The 21,839-nt window shown below is 46.7% G+C and overlaps 1 protein-coding gene across 3 annotated transcripts in view; it reads left to right on the forward strand.

Moving 5' to 3' along the window:
• The first annotated feature begins 457 nt into the window (after positions 1-457).
• dph1 (diphthamide biosynthesis 1) overlaps positions 458-21,839 on the forward strand; it is a 650,424-nt gene continuing 629,042 nt past the window's right edge. Inside the window, exons 1-2 of one of the 3 annotated variants that reach the window (XM_055657653.1) lie at positions 458-668; positions 16,637-16,783. In XM_055657653.1, coding sequence (XP_055513628.1) covers positions 545-668; positions 16,637-16,783 — 271 coding nt within the window. In that variant the 5' untranslated portion in view covers positions 458-544. The remainder of the gene's footprint in view (positions 669-16,636; positions 16,784-21,839) is intronic. The other 2 variants (XM_055657652.1, XM_055657651.1) reach the window with 2 other exon arrangements.

A 21,839-nucleotide genomic window follows, 5' to 3' on the forward strand; every position in this document is an offset into this window, starting at 1 on the left:
CACCTCCCACCACCCCCCTCCCTCCACACCCTCTCCACCCCTCACCTCCCCCCTCTTCTCCACTCTCCACTGCCCCTTTCCTCCACCCCTCCTCCACCCCCCCATCTCCTCCACCCATCTTTCCAGCCCCCCTTCTTCCTCTACTCCCTCTCCACCACCCTCCCCTCCAACACCCTCTCCTCCCCCCCCCCCCTCCCCTCCCTCCACCCCCCCCTCCCCTCCCCCCCCCCCCCCCCTCCCCTCCCCTCCTCCCCCCCTCCCTCCATCCCCCTCTCCCCCCCCCCTCTCCTCCACCTCCACCTCCCCCACCCACCTTCCTCTACCCCCTCTCCTCCTCCACCCCCTCTCCTTCGCTCCTCCACCCGGTTCCCCGCCGTTCCTACCCCCTCCATTCTACCTCATTCCCCATATTCTACCCCCCCCCCCATCCTTAAACCTCCTCTCCTCTCCCCCCCTCCGCCAGGCCGGGCCGGGCCGGGCCGGGCCCACATCGAGCCGCTCGGGTGAGACAGCGGCCGCCTCCTTGCCGCGGCCCACGTGAGTGATGGCGGAGACCGGAGCGGAGCGGAGCCGAGTCCCGGGGCCTGCCCCGTCCACCGAGCTCTCCCTGGCCCGCACCCGCACCCAGGGCCCGGGCACCAGGAGCGGCGGCACGGCCAGACCTGCAGGTACGTGGGCGGGGCCGGGCCCGGGACAGCAGTGTCTGCAGAATTACTGCAGCACCCCCTCTCCCCGGACACTGGCACTGACCCGAGACACAGTGGCTGCAGATCCTCAGATACCGGGACAGAATGACTGCACACACCCCCCTCCCCTCCCCTTCCCCCTGATACTAGGACTGGCCCCGGACAGAGTGACTGCAGCCCCCCCCTATACTGGGACAGACCAGGAACAACCGGTGACAGCAGATTCCTTGGACAGTGAGTAACTACAGTCCTCATATACTGGGACTGACCCGGTACAATGAATGACTGTGGCCCCCCCGGTTACCCAGGACTGACCTGGGACAGCTGGTGGCAACAACCTTTTCGTATACTGGGACTGACCCGAGACAAGCAGCCCCCTGGGGGCAGTGACCCGGGATAGAGGGTGACTGACTGCAGCTCCTCAGATACCAGGACTGACCAGGGGCAGAGTGAATGCAGACCCTCGGGCAGTGACCCCCGATAGAGTAACTGTAGCCCCTCGTACACTGGGACTGACTCGGGACAGTGGGGACCCCCAGGTCCTGGGACTGATCCAGGACAGCCGGTTAGAAATCAAAAACAGGGATTAATGCTGAGGCTCCATATGCGCTGGTCAGGCTGCATTTACAGTATAGTCAGCAATTTTGGGCATCATATCTGAGGAAGGATGTGCTGGCTATGGAGAGGGTCCAGAGGAGGTTTACAAGAATAATCCCAGGAATGAGTGGGTTAACATATGATGAGAGTTTGACGACACTGGGCCTGTACTCGCTGGAGTTTAGAAGAATGAGGGGGGGTCATTGAAACGTACCGAAAAGTGAAAGACTTGGATAGAGTGGATGTGGAGAGGATGTTTCTACTAGTGGGAGAGTTGAGGACTAGAGATCAGCCTCCAAATTAAAGGATGTTGGTTTAGGAAGGAGATGAGTAATTTCTTTAGTCAGAGGGTGGTGAATCTGTGGAAATCATTGCCACAGAAGGCTGTAGAGGTCAAGTCAATGGATATTTTTAATGCAGAGATAGATAGATTCTTGATTTGTACAGGTGTCAGGGGTTATGTGGAGAAGGCAGGAGAATGGGGTTAGGAGGGTGAGATAGATCAGCTATGATTGAATGGCGGAGTAGACTTGATGGGCCAAATAACCTAATTCTGCTCCTATCACTTATGACCTTATGACAGCAGCCTCCTGGGGCAATGTCCCGGGACAGAGTAACTACAGACTCTCGGATACTGGGACTGACCCGGGACACAGTGATTGCACACCCTCCCCCCGCACCCCCCCCCCCCCTGACCCCCCCCCCCCCCGGGACAGTGAATGTCTGCAGTCCCTCACATACTAGGATTGACCAGGGACAGCCAGTGATAACAGCCCCTGAGTTACAGGGACTGACCCGTGACAGTGAGAAACTGCAGCCCCTCACGTTCTGAGACTGACCCGGGACTGTACGTGAGAGCAGCCCCCTCGGATACTGGGACGGACTCTGGGACTGACTCTGGACAGAGAGTAACTGCAACCCTTCAGTCACTGGGACAGGACAGTGTCAGCCCCCTCAGATGTTCAAACAGACCTGGGACATAGAATGACTACAGCCCTTCAGTCACTGGGATGGAAGGTAGACAAAAGTGCTGGAGAAACTCAGCGGGTGCGGCAGCATCTATGGAGCGAAGGAAATAGGCAACGTTTCGTGCCGAAACCCTTCTTCAGACTCACACTACCTTCGATTTTCCAGCATCTGCAGTTCCTTCTTGAACAGTCACTGGGATTGACCTGGGACCGCGTGACAACAGCCCCTTAGACATCAGGATGATGTCAGGTGGGACAAATGTGGATGGGGCATGATGGTCGGTGTGGGCAAGTTGGGCCGAAAGGCCTGTTTCCACACTCAGTGAGTGACTGTCCCTCAGTCACCGGGTCAGGCCTGGACGGAGACTCACTGTAGCCCCTCAATCAGTGGGACTGTGCGTGAGCGGTCCATCGGATTCTGGGATAGACCCGGGACAGAGAGCGATAGTAGCCCCTCGAGAGAGCTACAGACCCTGGACAGTGAGTGACTGCAATCAGATACCGGGGCAGGCCGGGGTGTGTGCCCCTTAGATATGGGACGGTGCGGCACTTTGAGCGACTGCCCCTCAGACACAGGGACTGACTGGGACAAAGAGTGACAGCTGACTCTGAAATACCATGCTGGGCTGAGACAGTGAGTGGCTGCATCCCTTCAGATAGCGGGGGACATCGGGGACAACATATTGAAGCAGCCCTTCGGATAACGGGACAGTTTGGAGACTAGGGTTTCTACAGCCTCTTGGACACTGAGACCGTGTAGCAGTCCCACCGATACTGGGGACAAGCTACACACAGTGAGTGACTTTAATCCCTGGGGAAACTGGAGACAGGAAGTGATAGCATACAACGGCTGCTGGATATGGGAACACTAGGCCCTCAGATGTTGTGACAGACTGGGGAGAGTGCGTCGCTGCAGCGACAGGTTCAATTCTCACTACGGGTGCTGTTTGTACGGAGTTTGTACATTCTTCCCGTTGGTTTTCTCCGGGTGCTCCGGTTTCTTCTCACACTCCAAACACGTACAGGTTTGTAGGTTAATTGGCTTCAGTAAAAATTGTAGATTGTCCCGAGTGTGTGGGATAGTGTACTGGAGTGATCACTGGTTGGAGTGGACTGGGTGGGCCGAAGGGTCTGTTTCCACGCTGTATCTCTGAAGTCTAAAAGTCTGAGGATAACGGATCAATTAGCGACAGCATCAGCTCAGATATTGATATTGGTTTATTATTGTCATGTGTATCGAGATGCAGTGAAAAAGTTTGTTTTGCATGCTATCCAGGCACAAGAGTATCTATGCCGTAAATGAGTACAATGGGTAGAGCAAAACAGAGAAAACGGAGTGCAGAATATACTGTGTTACAGCTGCCGAGAAAGTGCAGTTAAGAAAATTTCAAGGGCTGCAGAAAGGTAGATTGGAAGATCAGGAATTCATCCATAATATATATAAGAAGTCTGTTCAAGAGTCTGATAACAGCAGGGATGAAGCTGTACTTCAATTTGTTGGTAGGTGCTGTCAAACATTTGTGTCATCTGCCTGACAGGAGGAGGGAGGAGTGAGGAGATATGACAGAAAAGTAAGTGTGTCCTTGATTCTATTGGCTGCCTTCCCGAGGCAGCGAGAAGTATTGACAAGGGAGCTGCTGGTTTGCGAGATGGACTGGGCTGCATTTACATCTGACTACAGGTCAATAGACTGAGGATGGTGTGTGTTACTGCAGCTCCTTGAACACTGACTGTGAGGCACTGGACTTTGGGAAGTCAAATTCTGGTACGCCATATAGAGTAAATAGTGGAGACCTTAGGAGAGTTGATATATATCCCCCTAATCAACACCTCCGCTATCTCTTCCTCCTTACAACCTCCTTGCAACCAGTGAAATACACTTGAAGTGGAATCACAGACAGTGTAGGAACATTGGTAGATGGCAAAGTTCTATAAGCATCAACCTTTTTTTCGCAACATTGGCCCCTGTTTTTAAAAATTATTTTTTCTTCATTGTTCTTTTTCATTTTTGAGCGTTGACATCTCCGAGAACGCAGTTGCCAATCAGTACTTCACTGGAGAAGACAATCTGAATGTATCGAAGCCTCAAGAGTGAGATTAGCATCCCCGACCTCCATGTTAAAAATGAACTTGCTAAAAATGAAACCCGATGCTTCAATGTGATTCTTAGAAAAAAATACAAAGCACCTGAGGGCATTAATGTGGAATTAATAAATTGTTGTCAGCGCTTGGCAGATTTAATAAAGAGTTTATTGAAGATGTAATAATAGGATAGAGAATGGGAAATCACTGAATATCGTGTGTCAGTTTGAAAAGATCTTTGATAAGATGCCAGTGAGCCTTATATCAGAGGTAGGTACACTAATAGAGTACATCACAAGGTTTAGAATCTTGTGTACATTTGGAAATCCAGTTGATCAAGGATAGTCAACCTGGCATTGTATGGGGGAAATCCTGTCCTGTCCCATTAATTTGAGAAGGTAACTAATAAGATTGATGAAGGCAGGAAAGTCAATGTTGCCTCTTTTGTTTAGTAAGGCTTCGACAAGATCTTGCGTATTAGCTTGGTCTGTAGTTTAGTTTAGAGATACAGCGCGGAAACAGGCCCTTCGGCACACCGAGTCTGCACCGACCAGCGATCCCCGCACGCTGACACTATCCTACACACACACACTACAGATCATTTACAATTATGCCAAGCCAATTAACCTACAAACCTGTATGTCTTTGGAGCGTGGGATGAAACCGGAGTTCCTGGAGGAAACCCGGGCAGAACATACAAACTCCGTACAGACAGCACCCGTTGTTAGGATCGAACCAGGATCCCTGGCACTGTAAGGTAGCAACTCTACCGCTGCACCACCATGCCACCCTCGAGGCCCAGGTTCAGGCACCTATGATCTAAGGGAAGCTGGCTAATCAGATAGAAAATGTGGCTTGGTGACAACACACAGAGGGTCGTGGTGAAAGGTTGAAAGTCTGTGACCAGTGGTGAACCACATGGATTAGTGCTAAGACCCTTGTTGCTTTTGACATGTATTAATGACTTGGGTTTGAATGTCAGTGATATAGAACATAGAATGTAGAACTGTATACTATGTCTGTGCCAGACATGATGCCACGTTAAACTGATCTCACCTTCCTGGGCATTATTCACAACCCACTATTCCCTGCACTTCCATGTGCCTTCAGTATCTAAAAGCCTCTTAAACACCATTATTGTATCTGCCTCCACCACCACCTCCTGGCAATGCGTTCCAGGCCCCACTACTCTCTGTGTAAAATCATGCTGAAATCAGATGCAGGCACTGTATTTAAGAGATTTAGATGGGAACTTGGGAAGACAAGACAGAAGGGTAGCCATCTAATGCGGGCATATGGGATTAGTGTCGATGGGCAATGCCAGCAGGGACACGATGGGCTGAAGGGCTTGTTTCTACGCTGTGCAGTTCAATTACAAAGTTGTTACATAATCAGAATGTTGAGAAAAACATACTAGGATGAAAAAGATTGCTTAAAGCACAGATATCAGAATGATATGGGACAATTTCAGGTTAGAAGACTAACACAGATGAGGTGCCACAACGATCCATGCTGGGTTCCTGGATGTGTTTTTCTCTCTTACCTTCATGTGATGTTTGCTGAAGAATACAAAGCTAACTGGAAAATTGAGCTGTGAGAAGGGAGAGTTAGGTGAGTGGGCAAGGTGGTGATAGATCAGTGCAGAAACAATGCTGTTATTTACATTGATAGAAAAAGATTGAAAATAAGACTTCATAATCAACGAGAAACTAGTGCATAAAGGGATCTGAGAATGTTGGCATATAAAATACCATGTACCCAGGGACAGAGCACATAGGAAATAAAATGTCACTTTAGAATAGGTTGGAGGAATAAGGAATTGTAATTGTATTAGGCATTTTGCAAATATACAGGATCCTCCATAATGTTTGGGACAAAGACCCATCATTTATTTATTTGCCTCTGTACTCCACAATTTGAGATTTGTAATAGAAAAATCACATGTGGTTAAAGTGCACATTGTCAGATTTTATTAAAGGTTATATTTTTATACATTTTGGTTTCACCATGTAGAAATTACAGCAGTGTTTATACATAGTCCACCCATTTCGGGGGGGGGGGGGGGGGGTGTATAGCAGCATCTTATCCGAGCGTTCAAGGAAATACTAAAACTCACATTGCTGTCATTTCTACATGGTGAAACCAAAATGTATAAAAATGGCCTTTATTAAAATCTGACAATGTGCTTTTTAACCACATGTGATTTTTTTTTCTATTATAAATCTCAAATTGTGGAGTACAGAGGTAAATAAATAAATGATGGGCCTTTGTCCCAAACATTGTTGAGGGCACTGTAGTTCTCAACATTATAGTGCGACAGTACTAGAGACAAAGTGTCCACAATGAGGGTAGAGATGTGGGACTCTCCCTCATTGGGAAATTTACTTACAAAATTCTTAAGGGGTTGGACAGGCTAGATGCAGGAAGATTATTCCCGATGTTGGGGAAGTCCAGAACAAGGGGTCATAGTTTAAGGATAAGGGGGAAATCTTTTAGGACCGAGATGAGGAAAACTTTTTTCACACGGAGAGTGGTGAATCTCTGGAATTCTCTGCCGCAGAAGGTAGTTGAGGCCAATTCATTGGCTATATTTAAGAGGGAGTTAGATGTGGCCCTCGTGGCTAAAGGGATCAGGGGGTATGGAGAGAAGGCAGGAACGGGATACTGAGTTGGATGATCAGCCATGATCATATTGAATGGCGGTGCAGGCTCGAAGGGCCGAATGGCCTACTCCTGCACCTATTTTCTATGTTTCTATGAAATAAGACCCAGTCTCTCCCTAAAATTCAAAGCCTCCAGATCTGGTAATATTTCAGGCAGCACAGTTACTCCAGCATTTTGTGTCTATCTTTGATATAAACCAGCATCTGCAGTTCCTTCCTACATGGTTGGTAGAACTGCTGCCTCACTGCACAAGAGACTTGGTTTGATGTTGACCTCCGGTGCTGTCTGTGGGGAGTTTGCACGTTCTTCCTGTGACCGTGTGGGTTTCACCTGAGTGCTCATGTTACCTCCCACATCCCAAAGACTTGTGGGGTTTGTAGGTTAATTGGCCCTCTGTAAATTGCCCCTAGTGGATGAGAAAGTGGGATAAAGTAGAACTAGTGTGAAGTCAGACTCCAAAGGCCGGAGTAACTCAGCGGGTCAGGCAGCATCTCTGGAGAAAATGAATAGGTGATGTTTCGGGTCGAGACCCTTCTTCAGAATGGGTGATCAGTGTCGGCGTGGACTCAGTGGGCTGATGGGTCTGTTTTCATGCTGTATCTCTAAACTAAATATCCTTGTGTCTTAGTCCCACATGTGCCCATAAAGAATGATGCAAATACATTGCTGAGGGAAATGCATGCTTAATTTACCGTAGGCTAACTGGTGGCAGAACAGGGTGGCACGGTGGCACAGTGGCAGAGTTACTGTCCTACAGCTCCAGAGACCTGGTTTTGATCCTGACTACAGGTGCTATCTGTACGGAGTTTGTACGTTCTCTCTGTGACCACGTGGGTTTTCTCCGAGTGCTCTGGTTTCCTCACACCCTCGTGGGAGGAAACCAGAGTTCGTGGGCCAGATGCCGTGGCCGGTACTGCCTTTTCAGGAGAAAGAGAGGAAGGTAAGGCGCTCCGAGCAGAGTACACAGCAGCCTAGAGTGTAACAGACTGAGACTGCACAACATACACGCTACTGCACCCGAGCATCCTGCATCTACATGGATACTATATTGCACAAACAAATACAATATTATACACAATTGGACACATTGAGAGCACTCCGGGTGCTGCGAATACAATGTTGCAGCTACAAACGCAACACTTCATTGAAAGTATCATTGAATCGTGATACATATTGGATACATTGTAGCTCTGCAGACACACTTGATAGAATAGACACACGCTAGAATTTAGAAGATTGAGAGGGGATCTTATAGAAACTTACAAAATTCTTAAGGGGTTGGACAGGCTAGATACAGGAAGATTATTCCCGATGTTGGAGAAGTCCAGAACAAGGGGTCACAGTTTAAGGATAAGACCGAGATGAGAAAAATCATTTTTTACACAGAGTGGTGAATCTGTGGAATTCTCTGCCACAAAAGGTAGACGAGGCCAGTTCATTGGCTATATTTAAGAGGGAGTTAGATGTGGCCCTTGAGCCTAAAGGGATCAGGGGGGTATGGAGAGAAGGCAGGTATGGGATACTGAGTTGGATGATCAGCCATGATCATATTGAATGGCGGTGCAGGCTCGAAGGGCCGAATGGCCTACTCCTGCACCTATTTTCTATGGTTCTATGTTTCTATGAAATAACTTAGATGATGATTTAAACTAAAGACTGACACAAAAAGCAGGAGTAACTCAGCAAGTCAGACAGCATCTTTGGAGAAAAAGAACAGGTAATGTTTTGGGTCAAAACCCTTCTTCAGGGTAGAGTTGAATTGGACTATACCCTAGTTTGTGGAAGGACTATTCAGAAGCCAGATAAGAGGGGAACAAGCCGTTCCTGAGTCTGGTAGGGCATGTCTTAAAGCTTCTGTATCTTCTGTCTAATGGGAGTTGGGAGAAGAAGTTTAAGCCATTTATAACGGTGATGAGGAAACACTTTTTCTCACAGAGAGTTGTGAGTCTGTGGAATTCTCTGTCTCAGAGGGTGGTGGAGGCCGGTTCTCTGGATACTTTCAAGAGAGAGCTAGATAAGGCTCTTGAAGATAGCGGAGTCAGGGGATATGGGGAGAAGGCAGGAATGGGATACTGATTGAGGAGGATCAGCCATGATCACATTGAATGACGGTGCTAGCTTGAGGGGCCGAATTGCCTACTCCTGCACCTTATGTCTATTGAATGACCAGGGTGGGAAAGGTCTTTGATTATGTTGACTGCTTTTTGGAGGCAGAATGAAGTGTGGATAGAGTCAATGGTGGTAAGTCTTGTCTGTGTGATGGACTGGGCAGTGAGGTTCTCAAACCAAGCTGTGATGCATCCCACCAGTATGCTTTCTATTGCGTATCTGTAGATGTTTGTAAGAAACATTGGAGACGTGCCACTTTTTTCCGTTTCCTGAGGAAGTACAGGCGTTGGAGCACCTTCTTGACTCTCGCTTCATTGTAGTTTGTCCACCACAGATTGTTGGTAACATTTACATCAAGGTATTTGATGTAAATCTCAACCATTTTCACTCCAGCTCCATTGATGTTGATTGGGACATGTACTCCATCAGGCTTCCTGAAGTCGATAACTAGCTCCTTCATCTTGATGAGGGAGAGGTTGTTTGCCTGACATCATGTTACTCAGCTTCCTGTCCTCCGTCTTGTCATTCGTTATGATCCGGCCCACCACAGCGGTGTCATCTGAGAACTGGAAAATGGTGTTAGAGGTGAATTTGGCTGCATAATCTTGAGTGTATAGGGGGTATAGTAGGGGGCTGTGGGGCAGCGGTTGAGAATAGTTGTGGACGACGTGTTGTCGCCTACCTTCACTGATTGTGTCAGCCACAGAAGGCTGTGGAGGCCGTCAATGGATATTTTTAAGGTAGAGATTCTTGATTAGTGCGGGTGTCAGGGGTTATGGAGAGAAGGCAGGAGAATGGGGTTGAGGGAAAGATAGATCAGCCATGATTGAATGGCGTAGTAGACTTGATGGGCCGGATGGCCTAATTCTTTTCCAATCACTTGGGTCTGTTGGTCAGAAAGTCAAGGATCCACTGTTAGAGGTGGGTACTGATTCCTAGGAGTTCAGAGATGTTTGGTTGGTTTATATGGCGTTGAAGGGTTATAATTGAAAACAGAAGCTTTAAGGGCCTGTCCCACTTGGGCGACCTAATCCATGAGTTCTGACGAGTTTGCCCTCGAATCATACTCGCAGCATGGTCGGCACGAGGTCATAGGAGGTCTTTGTAACTCTCCTTCATGCTCGAGAGTGGTCTCCGCGTACTCGAGACCTCAGCTAGGCCGCGGCGGCTTTATCAGTATGTTAAAAAATGCCCGAGAGTAAACAAAGGTCGCCATGGAAAAAATCTATCCTTTTTTTACTCGTATGTTTAGTCGTAGTAGGTCGGCATGTTAGTCGTAGGGTAGTCGAAGGTAGTCGTAGATAGTTTTCATCATACTCGAAGGGAGGTGGAAGGAGATCGAAGGAGGTAGTCTTCACTCTCCACTATGTCCAATTTTCCCAAAGTTAGTCGTAGCTAGTCAAAGCTGGTCTTCAACATAGTTGAAGGAGGTCTTCAACATGTCATTTTTTCAAACTCTTCTAAACTTGCCAATTAGGTCGCCCAAGTGGGACAGCCCTTTAACAAAGACGTCCTGGATTTATTCAGAACAACTGCTTTGGATTCATTGTGATGCTCTACATAGGTTTACCCATCTTCATCCAAACTCCATGGACAATTTCTCATCATCCTTTCCCCCGTGTGTGTTAATGTAGTTTTTTCCTAAAATAAGTCTGTAGTATTCTCCTTATCCACTCAATATGATAATGAGTTCCACATTCTTCTTTTGTTTTTGTGGTAAGGACGTTCCTCTGAATTCCCTGTTGTATTTATAAGTGACTAAAGTTTCCTTCTGCAAAGGTGTGAAGCTTTGACAGGGATGCCATCTGCTGCAGAGGGCCTGTAGTTTTTCAGTTGGCATGCAGCCATCTTGGCAGGGCATGTTAATGAGACTGGACCTTGTTGGAGAATTCTGTTGTCGAATGGAATCGCAGAGTCTCGTGTCCAGGACAGTGGTTGAAGAGTTCATTGGAGTGTTCCTGACAGACTGCCTTGATAGGATCGCATCTATTCTTGACTTCCAACCAATCTTCTCCTCATTCTTTAGGTCAGTGATAACGCTGGCACATTTGAAGAATCCATACGTGTCATTGTTGACAGTGAATAAATGGCCCCTTTGGGATCTCTGCACCCATCATTCGTTTCCAGATTTTGTTGGTTTTCAGTTAGTCTATTGAAATGGTTGTTTGAGGAAAGGTTGTTTGCAGAAGAGGGAGCGGCTGGCGATGACAGATGAGAGGAGTAGGCTCGTGGTGGAAGAATCGGGGTATTGCCTCCCGCCTTCAAGGTCGGCTGCAGGAGGTGCTCCGGGACACAAAGGCGGTCGGGCAAGGAAAGGGATGTCAGTTCGCGGGATGATCTGGTGGAGGGTGATGGAGGAGGCCCTGGTGCTTTCTTGAGCTTAGCTAGATTGCTCCAGGTACATCCAGCATGTGGACTTTGGACCATTTCTTTGTGTAAATGGTGCCAAAATGTAGTGACGTGTGTGTGTGCAAACTATGCAAAAAGAAATTCATTGTGAGGTGTATTCGAGACAATGCTGAACCATTGAAAGATACAGCAGGGAAACAGGCCCTTTGGCCCACCGAGCCCACACCGAACATCGATCACCCTTTCACACTAGTTCTATGTTATCCCACTTTTGCATCTGTTCTCTATACACAATGGACATTTTCAGATGTTAATTAAACTACAAATCCACATGTCTTTGGGAGGTGGGAGGAAAGCGGAGCCACCGGTCACAGGGAGAACGTGCACACAACATACAGAGAGCACCCCAGGTCAGGATCGAACTTGGGTCTCTGGCACTGTGTGACAGCAGCCCTACCAGCTGCGTCACTGTGTCGCACAAAGCGCGTGGTCTACTGCATAGCATGAACCATACTCTCACCAACAGTATTAAGTTGAGGTCCGCCTGCAACAAGTGCTTCAAGCGATGCCATCAATGCTCTTTGATAGGATGTCAACTAATGTCAGTATCCAGGACAACATCCCCCACGGCTCCAAATTGCAATCAGCTTTTTAATTATTCATTTTCATGCTTTGGGCATCACTGTCGAGGTCAGCATTGATTGTCCGTCCCTGATTAGCGGCACGGTGGTACAGAGGTAGAGCTGCTGCCTCACAGCGCCAGAGACCCGCGGTCCATCCTGACTATGGGTGCTGTCTGTACAAAGTTTGAACCAAAATTACGAGAGGAGGAAGATAGACCACTCCTACGAAATCCAATGGACTGATGTGTAGTATGCATCGGAACGCAACGGAACGTCACTTCCGCCATTTTAGGAATAAGACCCCGATCCCCATGAAGCCTCCCGCAGTTTAATCCACGTCAGCCCAATGAATTTTGCAGTTTATCTTGGTCTATTTTAGCCTTCTATGATAGACCACTAGGATCATTGTTTATAATAAATAAGGTGCTTTAAAATTTTTTTACAAAGTTACAAAGTACCCCTTTATTTGCCCCAAGGGTCCCTTTTACCTTTCCTTGGCCATCATTGCAGGCTTTGAATTGTCCTTTAACATACCTTTCATTCGTTTGTTCTTTGTACCTTTTCATGTCTCTCGTTTCCCTCTCCCCTGACTCTCAGTCTGAGGAAGGGTCTCGACCCGAAACGTCACCTATTCCGTTTCTCCAGTGATGCTGCCTGGACCCGCTGAGTTACCCCAGCTTTTTTGTGTCTACCGGGTAGACAGGATGTTCTCAAGGGACTTCTCGAAGAAAATGTAACAGCTCCATTAACTTGTGGGAGCACAGAGAACCCTGGCGTTAATGGCTTCCCTTACTGCCCACCCACCTGCCCAGCTAAGCACCAAGTCCGCAGATCGCACATTGACCACTTCTCCTTCTTGCATTTGGCGGCGCAGCCTAAAGTTGTAGGACAACTTGTTCTATTTGATTGTGCACGCCAGGTTGATTGCATTCATCGAAACAGGGTTGGTTGCAATCTCCCACCCCTCATTGACCTCATTTACCACTTAAGCCAGAAAGCTAGTACAGAGGAGTGTCATCTGCTCACGATAGGGACTGCCTTATCAAAAATTAGCAATGCTCTTAATATATATGATCTCATCCTTCTGGAAATATTTACCCTAGGTCCGTCCCATCAAAACTATTGATTTTCTTGAAGATCTCTATCAAGCTATCCGCTGCTTTCTCTTGTGCAGAGACTGCTCATCTTTTCTGATTTAATGACAGGCCATTAACCCGAAGCTGCGATTCTCCACAGACCTGCTAAGTATTTCCAGCATTTTGAGTTTTATTTTGTTAAGTACATCTCTTCTCTGCTGTTGAGACACAAGGAATGACAGATACTGCAGTTGCGAGCACCACACAAGATGCAGGAGTAACTCGACGGGTCAGGCAGCATCTGTGGAGGGAATGGACAGGTGATGTTCTGGGTCAGGACCTTTCTTCAGGCTGATTTACAAAGGGTGTTTTACTCTTCTGTGAGTTCACTTGATTTGCTTCCTTGCCAAGGCTTTTATATCCTTTTCTTAATGCCAGAACTGTGCTGGGTATTCTTGCAGCCTAACCAAGATTTTATACATTTAACGTTACTTTTCACTTCCATCCCTTGGGAAATATTTTGCTTTCATTGTGGTTTCTTGACTGACCTCTGTCCCAGCTGAGTTGAGCTAAATGGTTGAAGCCATTGTCTCTCAGCCTGAAGGTTGTTGGTTTCCGGTCTGGAGCTCACCATCTTGAATACGGAGGGGTGCCGAGTTACCAGAGGCTTGTGAGATATTGAACCAAGGCTTTGCCTGCCTCCTCGGGTCACTATAAAGGACTGCACGGCATTATTTGAAGAAGTGGCCTCTCCCTCTCCATCTTCTCACCGAATAGATGGGGGAGAGGGTGGGCAAGAATGCCATTTGTCACATTTGTTGTTTGTAGGGTTTTGCTGAGTGTAATTTGACAAATTGACAATTGTTCCACAATAAGAAATTGGCTGTGAAGTCTTTTGATGGAGAATTTATTTTTTCTACTTAAAATATGATTTAAAACGTGCCAGCAGTGTTAACGCTCTGAGAACAGCCCTGTAGTAGAATTGGCCCGGGCTACCTCGACTAGTCTGCTGAAAAAGCACTTTGTTTTATTCTCCTGCCCATTCTGAGCATATCTTGTTAACAAACAATCTCAGCCATCTTCCTCATGATCTAGTTGCGTGCCAGACCCTTTCCTCAACTTTCTTTAAAAAAAAACTTTGGAAAAACAAATGATTTTAAAAGAACACTGTTTTATTTATAATACTTGGGATTGGAGGTTCTGCAGAATCTTAGTGTCTCTTGACAGCTAAGGTGTTAAATTGATGTGTTGAGATCAACAATGACAGGATTTGCAATGATGAATGTGCACAGTTAGAAGGAGATAAAAATCGAATGGTTCAAAGTCTGTTGTGTACATGAGGTGCAAAAACCATACTCTGAAAAGGAAATGAGAGCACTGTGTACTGACGCCACACACACACATACACGCACACAGACATAGAGACACACTCACACACACGCACACAGGCACACAGACATAGAGACACACTCACACACACGCACACAGGCACACAGACATAGAGACACAGGCACACAGACACACACACGCACACACACGCACACGCACAATGATCTGATATTCCAACCTATTTTTAGCTTTCATCACTCAACGGAAATGTTTGAGGATTTTAAAGACCGCAGGAAATTGCACAGAGTTGTGGAAGTAGCCCAGTCCATCACATAAACCAGCCTCCCTTCCATCGACTCCATCTACACTTCAAGCTGCCTCGGCAAGGCCACCAGCTGAATCAAGAACCAGCCTTAGCCCGGTCACCTCCTCTTCTTTCCCTCTCCCATCAGGCAGGAGATATAGAAGTTTGAAAACGCACACCTCCAGATTCAGGAACAGGTTCTTCCCAGCTGTTATCACGTGACTGAATAGTCCTCTCATCAGTTAGTGTGCATTCCTGGCCTCCCATCTACCTCGGAGACCTGTGAACCTCATCATTATATCTTTGCACTAAATGTTGTATCCTTTATCTTTTCACTGTGGGCGGCTTGATTGTATTCATGTTTCGTCTTTTATTGACTGGATAACACGCAAACAAAAGCTTCTCGCTGTGTCTCGGTACACGTTGCAATAATAATCGAAACTAAATGCACATTTCGGAGTAGTAGCTATCAGGGCCTGACTCTATTGCCTAATATCCACTTTGTATGAATGGGTTACAGGTTCTTGAATAATCAGTACGCCGAAGTCTGTGAGTCTTGCACTTTATTTCTGCACTGAGGGCCAGGCAGCAATCTGTTTTGGCAGGAGTGTGAGTAGGAAGCTGCATTCACACTGCCGCGTAGCTGGAACTCGGCTTAGCTCAGCTGCTCGCTCAGTCACCTCTGAGTCAGACTTTGAACCAATGCCCTATCTGCCAGATCCCCTGCAGCGGGCGGATGTTGAAGAGCCTGGTGGCACCGGTCAGCAGAGAATGGCCACTTGCCTGGTGACCTGCCCGACACTTCTCCCCACCACCACCTCGGACAAGTTCTGAGTGCAATTTTGGCTGCTGACTTTGCATACATAACCATCTGTATCTCCTAGAATAAAGGAATAATAATAATAATAATAATAATTTTATTTATAGAGCACTTTAAAAACAAACATAGCTGCAACAAAGTGCTGTACATCACTAATCATTGACAAAAAAGTTAATACACACCAAAAATAACAATCAAACGAAATAGTAGGAAAAGACATGTAAAATAAAGAAACATCAAAAACACCACAAACAGAAGCAAAGCCTCAGGCATGGTCAAAAGCCAGGGAGTACAAATGCGTTTTAACACTGGATTTGAAGATGGACAGTGAGGGGGCCTGTCTGATGTGCAGCGGCAGGGTGTTCCAGAGTGCCGGAGCAGCAACAGAGAAGGCTCTATCCCCTCTGAGCCTCCGACTAGACCTCGGTACCTCCAGGAGCAGCTGACCAGCTGAATGAGAAAGGGAAAGATATACTGGAATTTTTGGGGGACCTGAAGAAGTCCCAAAGAACTTTACTGGCAAAAAGCTCCCACTGAATAGTGGTCAGTGATGCTAAATTATATATAGCAAGCTCCTACAATTCAATTCAATCAACATCAGGATTTTGTAGAAAGGAACAAGCATTAATCTAGCATTTCATATTCTTGGATAATTTCACGTTATTTAATATCACTCGAGAAGGATAATCGTACTGAGAATGTATCGGAAGGAACTGCAGATGCTGGTTTATACCAAAGATAGACTCAAAATGCTGGAGTAACTCTGCGGGTCAGGCAGCATCTCTGGAGAAAAAGGAACCGGTGATGTTTCGGGTCAAGGAGAACGTACAAACTCCGTACAGAAAGCACCCGTAGTCATGACCGAACCCGGGCCTCTGGCGCGGTGAGGCAGCAACTCTAACGCTGCGCCTCCGTGCTGTGGTCTTTGTCAACGTACAACAAAGTTGCTTGTTAAACACTCGGAGCAAATCGGGAAAGTTGATTTTAAAAAGCAGTAACCTTTTGATTTTCCTCTTTGTTTTGGATTAGGTCCTCATCGACGGGTTGCTAATCAGATTCCTGAAGACATCCTGAATGACAGAGAGCTGCAGGAGGCTGTCAGGGTGCTTCCCAGTAATTATAACTTCGAGATTTGTAAGACTGTCTGGAGAATAAAGCAAGCGGAAGCTAAGAGAGGTATCAGTATTTTTCTTCTTCTCCAAATGGTGCTGTTTATAAACACAGGAAATGTGAAGATGTGAATGTTCCAGAGTTCTCCCATCAGCTTCCAATCTTTCACTCGATCCAAAACTCTGGCTTGTGTTTCAACTCGTTCCAAGTACTTTTCACCCCACTGGCTCCAGCTGTGACAATGCCTTTTTGGCATTGAATTGTCTTCCTGCATTGTGCTCACCAAAATGTTAACCCCCTCCCTGCAAACTCTCCCAGCACTAAGAACCTTTTATATGCCCCTCCAACTCAAGTCCCTGTACGTCTTCAGTCTTAAACGTTCACTGCTGCTGACCCAGGATTCCTTATCCTCCCCCCTACCTCCCACTAAGATGCTTCCTAGACCCAGCTCTGATCCTATGCTTATATTCATCTCTGTTCATATCACTCAATGCTCATGGCTCAATGGTTCACGGCTCAATGCTAAATTTGATAATGCTCTTGCAACGAGCATTGCTAAGTTTCAGTAAGTTAGATGTACTATGTTCATACTGGCAAATGAAATGTGGTAGTTATGATAAATTTAAAGGGTTGGTGATTCTATCCAGATAGATCATCGACAGCCAGCATGGAAGCAAGCCCTTCAGTCCCACTTGCCCATGCCGACCAAGTTGCCCCATCTACGCTAATCCCGCCTGCCCACAATTGCTCCATATCCCGCTAAACCTTTGTCATATACGTCCCTGTACAAATGTCTTTCAAGTGTTGTTTTTGTAGCTCCCTCATCAACCTCCACCTGCAACTCGTTTCATATATCCACCACCTTCTGTGTGAAACATAGAAACAACATTCTCATTGAAACATATAAGATTGTTAAGGGCTTGAACACGCTAGAGGCAGGAAACATGTTCCCGATGTTGGGGGAGTCCAGAACCAGGGGCCACAGTTTAAGAATAAGAAGTAAGCCATTTAGAACGGAGACGAGGAAACACTTTTTCTCACGGAGAGTGGTGAGTCTGTGGAATTCTCTGCCTCAGAGGGCGGTGGAGGCAGGTTCTCTGGATGCTTTCAAGAGGGAGCTAGATAAGGCTCTTAAAAATAGCGGAGTCGGGGGATATGGGGAGAAGGCAGGAACGGGGTACTGATTGGGGATGATCAGTCATGATCACATTGAATGGCGGTGCTGGCTCGAAGGGCCAAATGGCCTACTCCTGCACCTATTGTCTATTGCCTATAGAATAAGTTGCCAGTCAGGTTCCTAATAAATCTTTCCCCTCTCACCATGTCCTCTGGTTTTTGATTCTGCTAGTCTGAGTAAAAGATTCTGTGTATTCACCCTATCTATTGCCCTCATGAATGTATACACCTCCATAAGATCACTCTCAGCCTTCTGTGCTCCAGATAATAAAATCCTAGCCTGCCCAATCCCTCCCTATTGCCCAGGCCCTTGAGTCCTGGCAACATCCTCCAAATCTTCTCTGCACTCCGTCCACTTTATGCCATCCTTCCTATAGCACGGTGATCGCAATACTCCAAATGCGGCCTCACCAACACGTGCTCTAACAGACCTGGCCTCAGTTGAAGGACTGCTGCTGTCATATGGATCAAAGTGGTGACAAAAACACACAGCACGGAACCAGGCTCCTGGGCCCAATTTGTCCATGCTGATCAGGTTTCATCCTGCGCTATTCCCATTTCCCGTTTCTATCCATGCGCGTGTCTAAAATGTCTTAAGCCCACCTCTACAGTTTCCTCCGGCACGTTATTCCATATACGTACCACCCTCCGCGTTAAGAAATTACTCCTGGGGTCTTTTTTACATCTTTCCCTCTCATCTTTAACCTTTGCTCAATAGACTGTGACCATTCACCTTAATCTTTGTTTCCCATGGTTTTGTAGACCTTTACGTACCCTCAGCCTCTAACACTCTAGGAAAGAAAAATCACAGCCTACTAAACAACTTCTTGCAACTCAAGCTATTGAAATATCGTAATGAATATTTTCAGCTCCACTTCCAGTTTAATGACATCTTTCCTATAGCAGGTCATTCAGCACACAATACTCTAAATGTGGTCTCACCAATATCTTGTACAGCTGTGGCATGATGTCCCAACTTCTGTGCTCAGTGCCCTCAACAATGAAATCAAGCATGCTAAACGTGCTGTTAGTAAAGGGCCTGTCCCACTTGGCCATCATTTGCATGCTATTTACGTGACCTGGTAACGCAGGACGGGTGCATGGAGAGGCGTGGAGGAGTGTGGAGTTGCGCGCGGTATCGCGCAGCGCGCCAGGATTTTGCGCGCCACGGGCCTGTTGGGTAAATTAAGGCCAATGTGGGACAGGCCCAAGACCCTGGCACGGCGCAACGTCTCACCTCCAACAGCAGCAGAAGCAAGCAAGCGTTTGCCGAGCTCAGCCTGGGGCTCGCGGCCATTGCGAATCCGGATTCGCCCCCACTCCTACTCCCAGAGCGGGGCCAGGATGATTGGAGATAGACACAAAATGTAGGAGTAACTCAGCGGGACCGGCAGCATCTCTGGAGAGAAGCAATGTGCGACGTTTCGGGTCGAGACCGTTGTTCAGACTGAAGAAGAGTCTCGACCCGAAACATTATCCATTCCTTCTCTCCAGAGATGCTGCCGGTCCCGCTGAGTTACTCCTGTATTTTGTGTCTATCTTCAATTTAAACCAGCATCTGCAGTTCCTTCCCACAGATTAATTTGATCTGCAGTTTGCTACTTTTCATTCACCTCTCTCAGGGGCATTACATCTGCAGTTTTCCATTTGCTAACACCACTCAAGAAACTGGAACATTTTAGAAAATCACCATAAATAGCATAAACTGGGTATTCACGTGTTCCAGACGGCTGTGTGGATGCATAATGACACGCAACTGTCCCACGTCGGTCACCACCGGCCAATTGGGACAGGCCCTTAAGGCTGCCGGTCCACAGCTCTAGTGACCTGGGTTTGATCCTGACCTTCAGTGCTGTCTATGTGGAGTTCACAGTTCTCCCTGTGACTTTCCTCAGACGCTCCAAAGTCGTGCAGGTTTGTAGGTTAATTGGTTTCTGTAAATTGTAAATTGTCCCTCGTGTGTAGGATAGTGCTAGTGTACGGGGTGATCGCTGGTCTCCGTGGACCCGAGAGGCTGACTGGCCTGTTTCCACGCTGTATCTAAACTAAACTAAACTGTTCAAACAAATTTAGACTATACTAAACATGAATACAAACAAGCTGAGTACAAACAAAAAGTACAAAAGGAAGAGAAGAGAACGATACAATGTGCAGAATATAGTTTTCAGAATTGTGGATACTAGGTTTTGATTCCAGCTTCATTTAATTGACGAAATTTGTATAGCATGGCTCATAATTCAATACACCACCTATATAACCACAGTGTTAACATACTTTGTGTATGATAGTGCTAGATTAAGAGATGTAGGAGTAGAAAGGAGAAATTTCTTCACACAAGGCACGGTGGCACAGAGGTAGAGTTGCTGCCTGACAACGCTTGCAGCGCCGGAGACCCGGGTTCGATCCCGACCACGGGTGCTGTCTGTACGGAGTTTGTACATTCTCCCCGTGACCTGCGTGGGTTTTCTCCGAGATCTTCGGTTTCCTCCACACTCCAAAGACGTACAGGTTTGTAGGTTAATTGTCTTGGTATAAAATGTAAATTGTCCCTCGTGTGTTTAGGATAATGTTGATGTGCGGGGATAGTTGGTCAGTGGGCCGAACAGCCTGTTTCTGCGCTGTATCTCTAAACTAAACAAGGCTTGAGAAATCATTTAAGGGCAATGAACAATTTTAAAACATTGGAATTAGGAAGAGGTATGAAAGGGAAGGGGATATAGAACCAGGGTGAAGAAAGATGACTGGAGTTATTTGGTCACTCGGAGACTAAACTACAGTGGACAGGTTAGGCTGAATGGTCTGTTTCTAATATACAACATCAATTGAATTAATTCCACCGTCAGGAAAGCTGCTCCAATTGCTAATGCTGGATCATGATCACATGCATTGCCCGTACTGACACATTCTCTCATTGCATTTTGATAATTCGAATTGTGCATTCACTGAATTGAAGCTATTTCTGGCAACAGTAAGAGGTGCCTGTCTGTATGGTATCTTGTGTGGTGCATTTCATAAGCTTGAGATCCCAAAGTACTTTACACCAAATAAAATAGATATGAAATGTCACAGAACGATAGAGCTATACAGTAGCGAAGCAGGCCCTGTGGGCCAACTCGTCCATATTGCTTATCTGAGCTATTTTCCTTTGGCTGGCCCATATGCCTCCAAACCTTTCCCATCCATGTACCTGTCCAAGTGTATTCTAAATGTTGTCATTGATTCCGCCTCTACCACATTTGCCTGCAGCCTACTCTGTGTGTGCTTCACCTTGTTTGTGAAAACATTGCCCCTCAGGTTCCTTTTAGATCTTTCTCCTCTCACCTTAAGCCTTCAGCTTTAGGCTCCCCTACCCTGGGGAAGAGATTGTAGTTATTTTTTATTTTGTATGCCTCTATAAGGTGACTGCTCAGCTTCCTACATTCCAGGGATCAAAGATCCACTCTTTCGAGTTGTTTAAGAAAGAACTGCAGATAGGTAGAGAAAAATGCTGGAGAAACTCAGCGGGTGAGGCAGCATCTATGGAGCGAAGGAATAGGTGACATTTCGGGTCGAGTCTATCGAGCTTCTCCTTGTAACTCAAACCCAAAATGTGTTTAGTTTAGTTTAGTTTTTTGTTCATGTATGCTGAGGTACAGTGAAAAGCTTTTTGTTGTGTGCTAACCACTCAGACTATGCATGATTACAATGTGTAGTATGATTACAATGTATGATAATCATGTATCTGTACACTGTGAATGGCTCGATAGTAATCATGTATTTTTTTCCCTCTGACTGGTTAGCACGCAACAAAAGCTTTTCACTGTACCTCAGTACACGTGACAATAAACTAAACTCCAATTGAGCCATTCACCGTGTACAGATACATGATAAAGGTAATAAAGTCTTTATCCTGGGGAAGGCAATAATATTTAATGCAAGATATGGTCCAGTAAAGTCCGGTTAATGT

The sequence above is a fragment of the Leucoraja erinacea genome, chromosome 28 (assembly GCF_028641065.1).
Source record: "Leucoraja erinacea ecotype New England chromosome 28, Leri_hhj_1, whole genome shotgun sequence".
NCBI lineage: Eukaryota > Metazoa > Chordata > Chondrichthyes > Rajiformes > Rajidae > Leucoraja > Leucoraja erinaceus.